Source organism: Salmo salar, unplaced genomic scaffold, assembly GCF_965601325.2.
Source record: "Salmo salar unplaced genomic scaffold, fSalSal1 ptg000306l, whole genome shotgun sequence".
NCBI lineage: Eukaryota > Metazoa > Chordata > Actinopteri > Salmoniformes > Salmonidae > Salmo > Salmo salar.
This window is the reverse complement of record NW_027675347.1, coordinates 2,219,563-2,232,110: the sequence shown is the minus strand read 5'-3', so window position 1 is coordinate 2,232,110 and position 12,548 is coordinate 2,219,563. Positions and strand designations below refer to the sequence as shown.

At 40.2% G+C, this 12,548-nt stretch overlaps 1 protein-coding gene across 1 annotated transcript; it reads right to left on the bottom strand.

Moving 5' to 3' along the window:
• Window positions 1–6,432: 6,432 nt before the first annotated feature.
• LOC145875671 (uncharacterized) lies at window positions 6,433–12,069 on the bottom strand. Its single transcript, XM_082971509.1, has 2 exons — window positions 12,030–12,069; window positions 6,433–8,538 (listed from the first exon to the last, which is right to left on the bottom strand). The coding sequence occupies exons 1-2, from the start codon at window positions 12,067–12,069 to the stop codon at window positions 7,403–7,405; spliced, it is 1,176 nt and encodes a 391-aa protein (XP_082827635.1). The 3' UTR covers window positions 6,433–7,402.
• Between the last annotated feature and the right edge of the window lie 479 nt (window positions 12,070–12,548).

The window sequence follows — 12,548 nt, the reverse complement described above, 5'->3', positions numbered from 1 at the left end:
TTACACCTGTACCCCATTTTAGAAGTATTGAAAGATATAAATGTATGAGTTGCAAAATCCTAGGAACTAACCTTGACATAGAAATGTGAAAAATGAAAATATTCCTGTAGGTTAAAATATTAATTGATTATTAATATTAGTTATGTTTGAGAATAGCATTGTGTGACAGGCTGACTTGAAAGATTATACTCAACATTTTGCTGCGTGGCAATACTGTGTTTGGATTCTGAAGGGCATTTATACAAAAGAGGTAGTCTAGACACTGTATTAATACCATTATGCATTTGAATCCCATCTACAGCTACCATCTCCCTCCACAAGGGGGCGGACATGTAACGTTTCCAAAATGGGATAGTATTGTACATGTAACGTTTCCAAAATGGGATAGTATTGTCCATGTAACGTTTCCAAAATGGGACAGTATTGTACATGTAACGTTTCCAAAATGGGATAGTATTGTCCATGTAACGTTTCCAAAATGGGATAGTATTGTCCATGTAACGTTTCCAAAATGGGATAGTATTGTCCATGTAACGTTTCCAAAATGGGATAGTATTGTCCATGTAATGTTTCCAAAATGGGATAGTATTGTACATGTAACGTTTCCAAAATGGGATAGTATTGTACATGTAACGTTTCCAAAATGGGATAGTATTGTTCATGTAACGTTTCAAAATGGGATAGTATTGCACATGTAACATTTCCAAAATGGGATAGTATTGTCCATATAACGTTATGCCCCTTTGTGAGTTAATAGTATTGCATGCTGTAGCAGGCTATATAAAGAGGAAGACCTCCATTGACGATTCAGTTCGTTGTAACATCTCGTCTGGACAGGTCACCGTCCTAAGTTAGTTAGTTAGTTAGTTAGTTAGTTAACAAAGCTAACGTTAGCTAGTTCATTATCACAAAAGTGAGAACTGCTCTTGATTGGAAACTTACGTTAATGAGTGTAAAGCCATGTTGGCTTTATGGAAACGATATAGAATATATGGGAAAGAATATAGTTGAGGAAATAATCCAAACCTAGTTGTGCCTAGTTAGGACATAACGTTAGCTAGCTAGCTAACGGTACTGTACTGTAGCTCATACAACGCCGACGGTCAAACCCGGCTTTCTAATATTTACGTTCATTAACTATCGTAACGTTATGGAAGATATTCACAGAAAACCATCATTGTCTTCGTAATTCATTATTAATATGTTATATTATTATATAAATTATTTCGATAAATATTCAGAGCCAAACATCAACCCAACTTAACCTTTTTAACTGTTGTCGCATCCAAACTTGTCACCATCGTTTTCAGTTGTAATTGCGAAGTTCCCGGAAGAAGTCCAGCAACAACGGAGGTTCCTCGATGAACCCACCTTCTAACAAGTTCTTTGAAGAACCTTTTGGGGCTGTTTTTCATTGACCAAGAACCCTACGGTTCTTAGGGGATCTGAGAACAACTCCAGTTGAACCCTTCATTTTTAGAGTTGTAGTCGGCTCTATTTACTCTCAGATTCAAACATGATGATTAGCATCAACGATCAAGTCAGCTGCTGCTGCTCCAATACATTATGAGGTGAGACGGTGAACTGATGTTGAACTGGGCAGTCAGCTGCTGCTGCTCCAATACAGTATGAGGTGAGACGGTGAACTGGGCAGTCAGCCGCTGCTGCTCCAATACAGTATGAGGTGAGACGGTGAACTGATGTTGAACTGGGCAGTCAGCTGCTGCTGCTCCAATACAGTATGAGGTGAGACGGTGAACTGATGTTGAACCGGGCAGTCAGCTGCTGCTGCTCCAATACAGTATGAGGTGAGACGGTGAACTGATGTTGAACTGGGCAGTCAGCTGCTGCTGCTCCAATACAGTATGAGGTGAGACGGTGAACTGATGTTGAATCATAATGATTAAGTTAATTAAAATGAATTAGTGATACTATTAAAAAATTGTATTTGTCATATTAAATATATTACTATTGTTATCAGATAGAAACATGATGGAATATTGTACATCATATTAGCATCAACATACATTATTGTTTCATACAATTTCACATAATAAGGATATTTAATATTTTCAAGTTCAGAACTCATCACCTGCTATGTAAAAGAGACAGCATTGACCATTGTGCATTATTCTATCTGGGATCCTTGGGACATCCCTACCCTAAACCCTAACCTTAACCCCTACCTTAACCATTTTAAATGTCAACTTCAACGGGCTAGGACGTCCCAAGGATGTATCTCTACCTGAAAATACATGATCTAAATGATTGATCGTTGGTATTCAGCAGTCATAAAGCCTTATTTACTTTAATGAACTACTAAAATTGTGATTTTGTCAGACAGCATAGACAGCAGCTCTACACTTTATTGACTGACTGATCCATTCATCCTTCCATCCCTACTCAGCCTTCCTCTCCTCTGAAGACCCAGTGAGGGTGGAGCTCAGTCAGAGAGCTGTTGAGGGACTGGTTAGGAAGAACACTTCTACAGCCAGAGAGGTGAGAGGTCACACATGGTTTAGATGGTAAATATTTATGTCCCCTTAGCGGTTCATCACGTCAGCTAAAGGGAATATGTTCCATCATCTATATTTATTTACATTAGTGCAAATTGTCCACTGATATGGGTGTAATTTCTCACCCCTTTTGGCTGTATGAAAGTTAATTTCCCCTCAGGCACACACATTTCTTCTTTGTTATTACCCGAGCCACTGCCTGTTCAGCCTGCTATCATCCAGAAGGTGAGGTCAGTACAGGTGCATCAAAGCTGGAACTGAAAGACTGAAAAACAGCTTCTATCTCCAGGCCATCAGACTGATAAACAGCTTCTATCTCCAGGCCATCAGACTGATAAACAGCTTCTATCTCCAGGCCATCAGACTGTTAAACAGCTTCTCTCTCCAGGCCATCAGACTGATAAACAGCTTCTCTCTCCAGACCATCAGACTGATAAACAGCTTCTATCTCCAGACCATCAGACTGATAAACAGCTTCTATCTCCAGGCCATCAGACTGATAAACAGCTTCTATCTCCAGGCCATCAGACTGATAAACAGCTTCTATCTCCAGGCCATCAGACTGTTAAACAGCTTCTATCTCCAGGCCATCAGACTGAAAAACAGCTTCTATCTCCAGACCATCAGACTGTTAAACAGCTTCTATCTCCAGGCCATCAGACTGTTAAACAGCTTCTATCTCCAGGCCATCAGACTGAAAAACAGCTTCTATCTCCAGGCCATCAGACTGATAAACAGCTTCTATCTCCAGACCATCAGACTGTTAAACAGCTTCTATCTCCAGGCCATCAGACTGTTAAACAGCTTCTATCTCCAGGCCATCAGACTGAAAAACAGCTTCTATCTCCAGGCCATCAGACTGATAAACAGCTTCTATCTCCAGACCATCAGACTGTTAAACAGCTTCTATCTCAAGGCCATCAGACTGTTAAACAGCTTCTATCTCCAGGCCATCAGACTGGTAAACAGCTTCTATCTCCAGGCCATCAGACTGTTAAACAGCTTCTATCTCCAGGCCATCAGACTGTTAAACAGCTTCTATCTCCAGGCCATCAGACTGTTAAACAGCTTCTATCTCCAGGCCATCAGACTGGTAAACAGCTTCTATCTCCAGGCCATCAGACTGTTAAACAGCTTCTATCTCCAGGCCATCAGACTGTTAAACAGCTTCTATCTCCAGGCCATCAGACTGTTAAACAGCTTCTATCTCCAGGCCATCAGACTGTTAAACAGCTTCTATCTCCAGGCCATCAGACTGTTAAACAGCTTCTATCTCCAGGCCATCAGACTGTTAAACAGCTTCTATCTCCAGACCGTCAGACTGTTAAACAGCTTCTATCTCCAGGCCGTCAGACTGTTAAACAGCTTCTATCTCCAGGCCGTCAGACTGTTAAACAGCTTCTATCTCCAGACCGTCAGACTGATAAACAGCTTCTATCTCCAGGCCGTCAGACTGGTAAACAGGCATCATGAAATCATTGGCCCTTTAATAATGTTTGCATATCATTTCTCATCTCATATGTATAAACTGTATCTCAGTCTATGCTGCTCTAACATTGTTTATCCATATATTTATATATTCCTAATTCCATTCCTTTACTTAGATTTGTGTGTATTAGGTATTTGTTGTGAAATTGTTAGATATTAATTGTTAGATATTACTGCACTGTGGGAACTAGAAGGACAAGCATTTCACTACACCTGCAATAACATCTGCTGAACACCTGTATGTGACCAACAACATTTGATTTATTATGAAGGTAATTTGTGTCAAATTTACTTTGCCCCTCATTCACCCCACCTCTTTACATTGCTGATGCATAATCAGTGGCCTGACTGTGTCAAAGGCCCATCCTGGTAGATCTGAACCTAAAGCAGCTTGGAGTGATCGGATGACAGAAGTCACATTTAGGTGCCAGGTGTAACTGAGGCCATAGATGCTCCATATCCATTACTTGAGTGTTTTGTATAATATGACTAAATGTGTTTTTGTGTTGCAGGGTGTCGTGTCTTTGGGGTACGATTAAACTGAAGACATGTTTATCAATTAACTCCCTGTAATTATTATCACGCGATTAAACTGATTAATCGTTTAATTGTAATTAACTAGGAGATCGGGGCACCAAGGAAAATATTCAGATTACAAAGTTATAATTTTCCTAATATAACTTTCCTATATTATAACATTATATATTATAGTATAGGCCGATTATCTTCTGGTTTAAATGGTGTATTTTACCTCGCGTCCAGTCTCATTCCAAACGTCGTAAATTGTTGTATCTGCACGAACCCAGTCTTTACTAAAATCATCCATACATCAATTGTCTTAAAATCATTTATTTACTAAACTAAGTAATTCACAGAAAGTATACAAACAGTAATTATCATCACAAAGAATTGGTAGAGTAATGTGCTTTAGTGGTCTAAACAGGCCTGGCGGCCTGTTGAACAAAGGGTCATAAACGGTCAGCTGAGGAGACACACAAGAGTTCATTAATATTAACAATTGACATGCTAATCCTTTGTACATGAACGCTCACTCATTCGGGAACAACTGCAATCAATATATATTTACGCTCAGTGTGTCGTCGGGATCCTTGTTGAAGAGTCGTTCTGTTGGAGAGTTTTGTCTCTCTCTCTCTCTCTCGGTTAGAATGGATCTTTCAAAGCGACATTCATTAATGTCGTCATAGAATAGATGTTTCGTCGGTCTTCGCGTTCAATGATATAATTTCTAGCTGCAGACTATTAATTAATATCAAAGACTTGTTCTTATTCTGTTGGTCTCGATAGTCTAAAAGTTAACCACGTGGTATAGTTCACTTTCAGTAGAGTACTTGGATGGTCAAACCTATTGGCCAACTCACAATGGAGTGGAGGCCTGGTCTGGAGAAAAGTAAATCAGGGTGGGTTTTATAGTGACATAGAACAGCTTGTCACATGACGCCTGGTCCTGTATGGGTCCCTGGGGGCGTGCCGATGACTGAGTTAAGCTTGGTACAGGAATACAATTCTATCACATTAACATCAGTACATAGCATCTCAATGTATTACAAAAACTTTATCCTTATTAATACATTTTATACAACCATGTGGATGCAAGTCTCATCGCTGAGGCTATTATATAAACAGTTTTATGGTAATATGGCTATGTTGTCTCTTCTGAGTATCACAAAATTGTACCAAGCGGACCAGTTCGTAGCTGGATTCTTCACCAATCTTCCATACCTTCTCCAGAACACAAATGTCGCTTGGCTCCCCAATTCTGTGAGTTGGAAGAATTTCCTGTGTCTCTCTATGTGGCAAGACATTCTCCTCAGAGTTTTTACAACCCTTTCACACAGGGCCTGGGTGGGGTAAGGTAGGTTGGGGGATGGTGTAAGGGGGGAGGGGGTCAACTGTCCTCCCTGTACTCAAAGAGGCCAACGTCATGACAAGGGGCAGTCAGAAATGGAACAGCAAGGCCACAGAACATGACATAAGCAGAGCTGTGGGAGACCACCTCAAGCCCCTGGTAGAGCCAGGGGTGGTGTTTACCACTCCACCACGCCTTCAGCAGGCTGGAAAAGTTGGATTGATACCGTTTTTCGGACCAAGAGTCTGTTGCTTGGTCAGTCATTGGGTTCATTCAATAGTTTTATTTATACAGCACATGTCAGACATGGATGCAACACAATGGCTTCACAGGAAAAAACTATGAAAATTAAACTGAAATATTTAGTACACAAATATGAGGATAAAAAACAATAATAACAACTGAAAGACTAATGAGCATTGTAAGGAAATGCCATTGATTAAAATATCAACAATATGATGCAATATCCAACCCAAAATATAACTTGTTTTTTAGGAGGGGCTCTGAAAGACACTATGGGGGTGTCCACTGGAAGTTGACTAGTAACAACAACTGGGACATAAAAGACACCCACCATGAGACCCACTAAATCTGCCCAAGAAGAGGAAAACAAAAGAAATACCCACACCAAACTTAAAGACAGGAAGCAAACCAAAAAGGTGGAGCAACTAAAGGTGTTGACTCTCCACATGTATCAAGACAACTGGAGCACTGGGCCAGACACTCTTAAATAGAACCTGGACCAGCTCAGGTGAAACACCTTCCCACTAACGAGATGGACAAGCCAGCACAGGTGTAACACATACTGACTAACGAGGTGACACCAATCAGTGCACCCAAGACACATTTCAGTTGAATGTATTCAGTTGTACAATCAATCAATCAAATGTATTTATAAAGCCCTTCTTACATCAGCTGATATCTCAAAGTGCTGTACAGAAACCCAGCCTAAAACCCCAAACAGCAAGCAATGCAGGCGTAGAAGCACGGTGGCTAGGAAAAACTCCCTAGAAAGGCCAAAACCAAGGAAGAAACCAGGCTATGAGGGGTGGCCAGTCCTCTTCTGGCTGTGCCGGGTGGAGATTAGAACACAACATGGCCAAGATGTTCAAATGTTCATAGATGACCAGCAGGGTCAAATAATAATAATCACAGTGGTTGTCGAGGGTGCAACAGGTCAGCACCTCAGGAGTAAATGTCAGTTGGCTTTTCATAGCCGATCATTCAGATCTCTACAACTTCCATTTCACGTAATCATCTACAAAGCTTCACCTTCTACAATATAAACATGGTGTCTACTGGCTACACGTATTTCTAAATAATAATATACAATCATACTTTTTTATCCTTTCTCTTTCTATAGAATCCTAAAACTCACGAGCTTCTAGAACTCTCGTCCCCTTGGAACGAGCCCAAACAAAACTCATCTCCAATACATTTATTGTATATATACAATACAGTGTGTTCTCTGGTGTAATGTCAGCTGGCTAGATTGACCAAAACTCTTCCCACATTGATCACAGCTATAAAATTACTCCCCTGTGTGTGTTCTCTGGTGCACTGTCAGATTGCCAGATTGACAAAAACTCTTCCCACATTTACCACAACTATAAGGTTTCTCTCCTGTGTGTGTTGTCTGGTGTAATGTCAGCTGGCTAGATTGACCAAAACTCTTCCCACATTGACCACAGCTATAAGGTTTCTCTCCTGTGTGTATTCTCTGGTGTAAAGTCAGCTGGCTAGATGTAGTAAAACTCTTCCCACATTGATTACAGCTATAAGGTTTCTCTCCTGTGTGTATTCTCCGGTGTAAAGTCAGAGAGCCAGATGTAGTAAAACTATTCCCACACTGATCACAGCTGGAAGGTTTCTCTCCTGTGTGTATTCTCTGGTGTTGAGTCAGATGGCAAGATCGACCAAAACTCTTCCCACATTGATCACAGATATAAGATTTCTCTCCTGTGTGTGTTCTCTGGTGTAGATTCAGAGAGCCAGATGTAGTATAACTCATCCCACATTGATCACAGCTGTAAGATTTCTCTCCTGTGTGTGTTCTCTGGTGCACTGTCAGCTGTCCAGAATGACCAAAACTCTTCCCACATTGACCACAGCTATAAGGTTTCTCTCCTGTGTGTATTCTCTGGTGCACTGTCAGCTCTCTAGATTGACCAAAACTCTTCCCACATTGATCACAGCTATAAGGTTTCTCTCCTGTGTGTATTCTCTGGTGTTGAGTCAGATGGCAAGATTGGCCAAAACTCTTCCCACATTGATCACAGCTATAAGGTTTCTCTCCTGTGTGTATTCTCTGGTGTTGAGTCAGATGGCAAGATTGACCAAAACTCTTCCCACATTGATCACAGCTATAAGGTTTCTCTCCTGTGTGTGTTCTCTGGTGTAGATTCAGAGAGCCAGATGAAGTAAAACTCTTCCCACATTGATCACAGCTGTAAGGTTTCTCTCCTGTGTGTGTTCTCTGATGAATTTTAATGCCTGATGAGGAAGTAAATCTCTTCCCACAGTCAGAGCAGCAGTGAGTTCTCTTCCCTGTGGATCTCTGTAGGTGTTTCTTGAGGTGTTCTGATGTGGAGAGACTCTTCTCTGCCTCTTCAGCATCATGAGGTTGTTGAGGCTCCCCAGAGGATCCACGATAGTCCCATATCTCTCCTGTGTGAACAACAAAGTCAGACAGATGATTAAAGGTCCACAACAGCGGTAATCCACTGTAAAAGGTGATGCCAACAGCGGAGCCATGATGTTGGACAACAATTGACGTCTGTAATAAATGTTAAAATTATTTGACATTTGCCTTAAAATGAGCAAGAATAGTCATATTTTGTCTTGTTTTCACATTAGTAGTAACATCGATGATTGTAGGCTAGAAATAAGTTATTCATGTTGTTGAAACTCTAAGCAGTGTGCCAGACGACTTTTGGTCTCCAATATAGGCCCCTTTCTGTGTTTGCTAAAATTGTGGCACGAGTGCAATTTGATTGCAGAAACTCCTCCCTGCTAATGAGGAAACCGATAGTTATGGATGTAGTATATCTGCCTGGAGCAAAAATGGTGAGCAAAGATTTTAGTTTCTCACAATGTATTCTGAATGTGAATGGGGGAAAACTCAGGGGAGTAACCTCCATTTCCAGGTTGGTAATGAGTGCATTTCACACTACTTTGGATTATAATTGTAAGGCTCGTTTGAATGTCCTGTTTAACCTCTATGGGCTAGGTGGGACGCTCAGCCAGTTGAATCCCGTGGCGCGATATTTAAATACCTTAGAAATGCTATTACTTCAATTTCTCAAACATATGACTATTTTAAACCATTTTAAAGACAAGACTCTCCTTTATCTAACCACACTGTCCGATTTCAAAAAGGCTTTACAACGAAAACAAAACATTAGATTATGTCAGCAGAGTACCCAGCCAGAAATAATCAGACACCCATTTTTCAAGCTAGCATATAATGTCACAAAAACCAAAACCTGCTAAATGCAGCACTAAACTTTGATGATCTTCATCAGATGACAATCCTAGGACATTATGTTATACAATACATGCATGTTTTGTTCAATCAAGTTCATATTTATATCAAAAACCAGCTTTTACATTTGCATGTGACGTTCAGAACTAGCATACCCCCCGCAAACTTCCGGTGAATTTACTAAATTACTCACGATAAACATTCACAAAAAACATAACAATTATTTTAAGAATTATAGATACAGAACTCCTTTATGCACTCGCTATGTCCGATTTTAAAATAGCTTTTCGGTGAAAGCACATTTTGCAATATTCTGAGTACATAGCCCGGCCATCACAGGCTAGCTATTTAGACACCCGGCAAGTGTGGTACTCACCAAACTCCGATTTACTATTAGAAAAGTTTGATTACCTTTGCTGACTTCGTCAGAATGCACTCCCAGGACTTCTACTTCAATAACAAATGTTGGTTTGGTTCAAAATAATCCATAGTTATATCCAAATAGCGGCATTTTGTTCGTGCGTTCAAGACACTATCCGAATGGTAAATAAGGGTCACGCGCACGGCGCATTACGTGACAAAAAAATTCTAAATATTCCATTACCGTACTTCGAAGCATGTCAACCGCTGTTTAAAATCAATTTTTATGCTATTTTTCTCGTAAAAAAGCGATAATATTTCGACCGGGAAACCCTGTATACGTTCAAAGAGAGAGAAAGTAAACATGGAGTCGGCCCGTGCACGCCCCTCCATTCTCATTGTCCTTTGATAGACCACTTACAAAAGGCGCTAATGTGTTTCAGCCTGGGGCTCCAAAGCAACCATTCAAATTTCTGGCGCCTTCTGAGAGCCTATGGGAGTGTTAGAAAATGTCACGTCATGCCAGAGATCCCCTGTTTTGGTTAGAGATGATCAAGAAGGCCATGAAATGGTCAGAGAGAGCGTTTCCTGTTTGGAATCTTCTCAGGTTTTGGCCTGCCAAATGAGTTCTGTTATACTCACAGACACCATTCAAACAGTTTTAGAAACTTTGGAGTGTTTTCTATCCAAAGCTTATAATTATATGCATATTCTAGTTTCTGGGCAGGAGTAATAATCAGATTAAATCGGGTACGTTTTTTATCCGGCCGTGCAAATACTGCCCCCTATCCCCAACAGGTTAATATAATGTTTGCTACAGTATTATGAGTTATGTGTAATTATTGAAGAACTGTGTTAATGACAGTATCCATTTGGGTGTTGTCAATAAAGTAAAAAAAATATATATATTATTTTCACCTTTATTTACCCAGGTGGCCAGTCAAGAACAAGTTCTCATTTACAACTGTGACCTGGCCAAGATAAAGCAAAGCAGTGCGACAAAAAAACAACAGTTACACGTGGGATAAACAAAAGTACAGTCAATAACACAATAGAAAAATCTATATACAGTGTGTGCAAATGGAGTAAGGAGGTAAGGCAATAAATAGGCCATAGTAGCGAAGTAATTACAATTTAGCAGATTAACACTGGAGTGATAGATGAGCAGATGACGATGTGCAAGTAGAGATACTGGTGAGCAGGATACTGTAGGACCCATAACTTCACCTAACAACAACATAGACCTACTGTAGGACCCATAACTTCACCTAACAATAACATAGACCTACTGTAGGACGCATAACTTCACCTAACAATAACATAGACCTACTGTAGGACCCATAACTTCACCTAACAATAACATAGACCTACTGTAGGACCCATAACTTCACCTAACAACAACATAGTCCTACTGTAGGACCCATAACTTCACCTAACAATAACATAGACCTACTGTAGGACCCATAACTTCACCTAACAACATAGACCTACTGTAGGACCCATAACTTCACCTAACAATAACATAGACCTACTGTAGGACCCATAACTTCACCTAACAATAACATAGACCTACTGTAGGACCCATAACTTCACCTAACAACAACATAGACCTACTGTAGGACCCATAACTTCACCTAACAATAACATAGACCTACTGTAGGACCCATAACTTCACCTAACAATAACATAGACCTACTGTAGGACCCATAACTTCACCTAATAACAACATAGACCTACTGTAGGACCCATAACTTCACCTAATAACAATATAGACCTACTGTAGGACCCATAACCTCACCTAACAATAACATAGACCTACTGTAGGACCCATAACTTCACCTAACAATAACATAGACCTACTGTAGGACCCATAACTTCACCTAACAATAACATAGACCTACTGTAGGACCCATAACTTAACCTAATAACAACATAGACCTACTGTAGGACCCATAACTTCACCTAATAACAACATAGACCTACTGTAGGACCCATAACTTCACCTAATAACAACATAGACCTACTGTAGGACCCATAACTTCACCTAATAACAACATAGACCTACTGTACGACCCTGTAGATGTTATATCCGTGTATTGCTACTGCTGTATCAAAGGAATTATCTCAGTGAGTTTCAGAGATGAACAGTACAGTGCATTCCAAATTCAATAGGCAGGCAAGTAAACAAAAACGTTTTCAAATAAAAACTATTCCAGAAAATGTCAGGGCGTATATAACTCCCATCCAAGAGACTGTCGACCAATCGCGTTCACATTGTCATGCTGTGACACGCAGTTCCTAAACTAATTCTCACCAAATCCCTTTTTAAAGTCAGGGTATGAGTCGAGAAACATGTCTATTTTCCTTGAATGTGTCGCAATTGAGAATCGATTCACATTTAGATGGAATGCTGCCAGAGCCAGTCTACCTCTGAAAATAACATACAGTCCTTGGACCTTGAGGAGTAACGGGGGCAGCAATCGGCAGTAGAAACAATAACAAAGCGTACTCCCTGCCCGTTTCAGTAAAAAGCTGAGGGATGGGGCTGGAGAAATGTAACCATCCATGATATCAACATTATAGTTTTAACCATGTTTTGAGGATATACAGTGTTTGTTTATATTTACTGACAAACATTGGAGTAAAAAAATGCTTATATTTTGGGTTCTGATGGAGTACAACAGTTGAACTAAGCTCATGAGGCATTTCTAAGTGATTTATTCAGGAAACAGATGGGTACATATCATTAATGTATAAGTCCCTAAATGGATGTAACAACTGCTGATTGCCCCTTTAAGAGAACATCTTGGGCTAATCTAATAGGAGATATTGA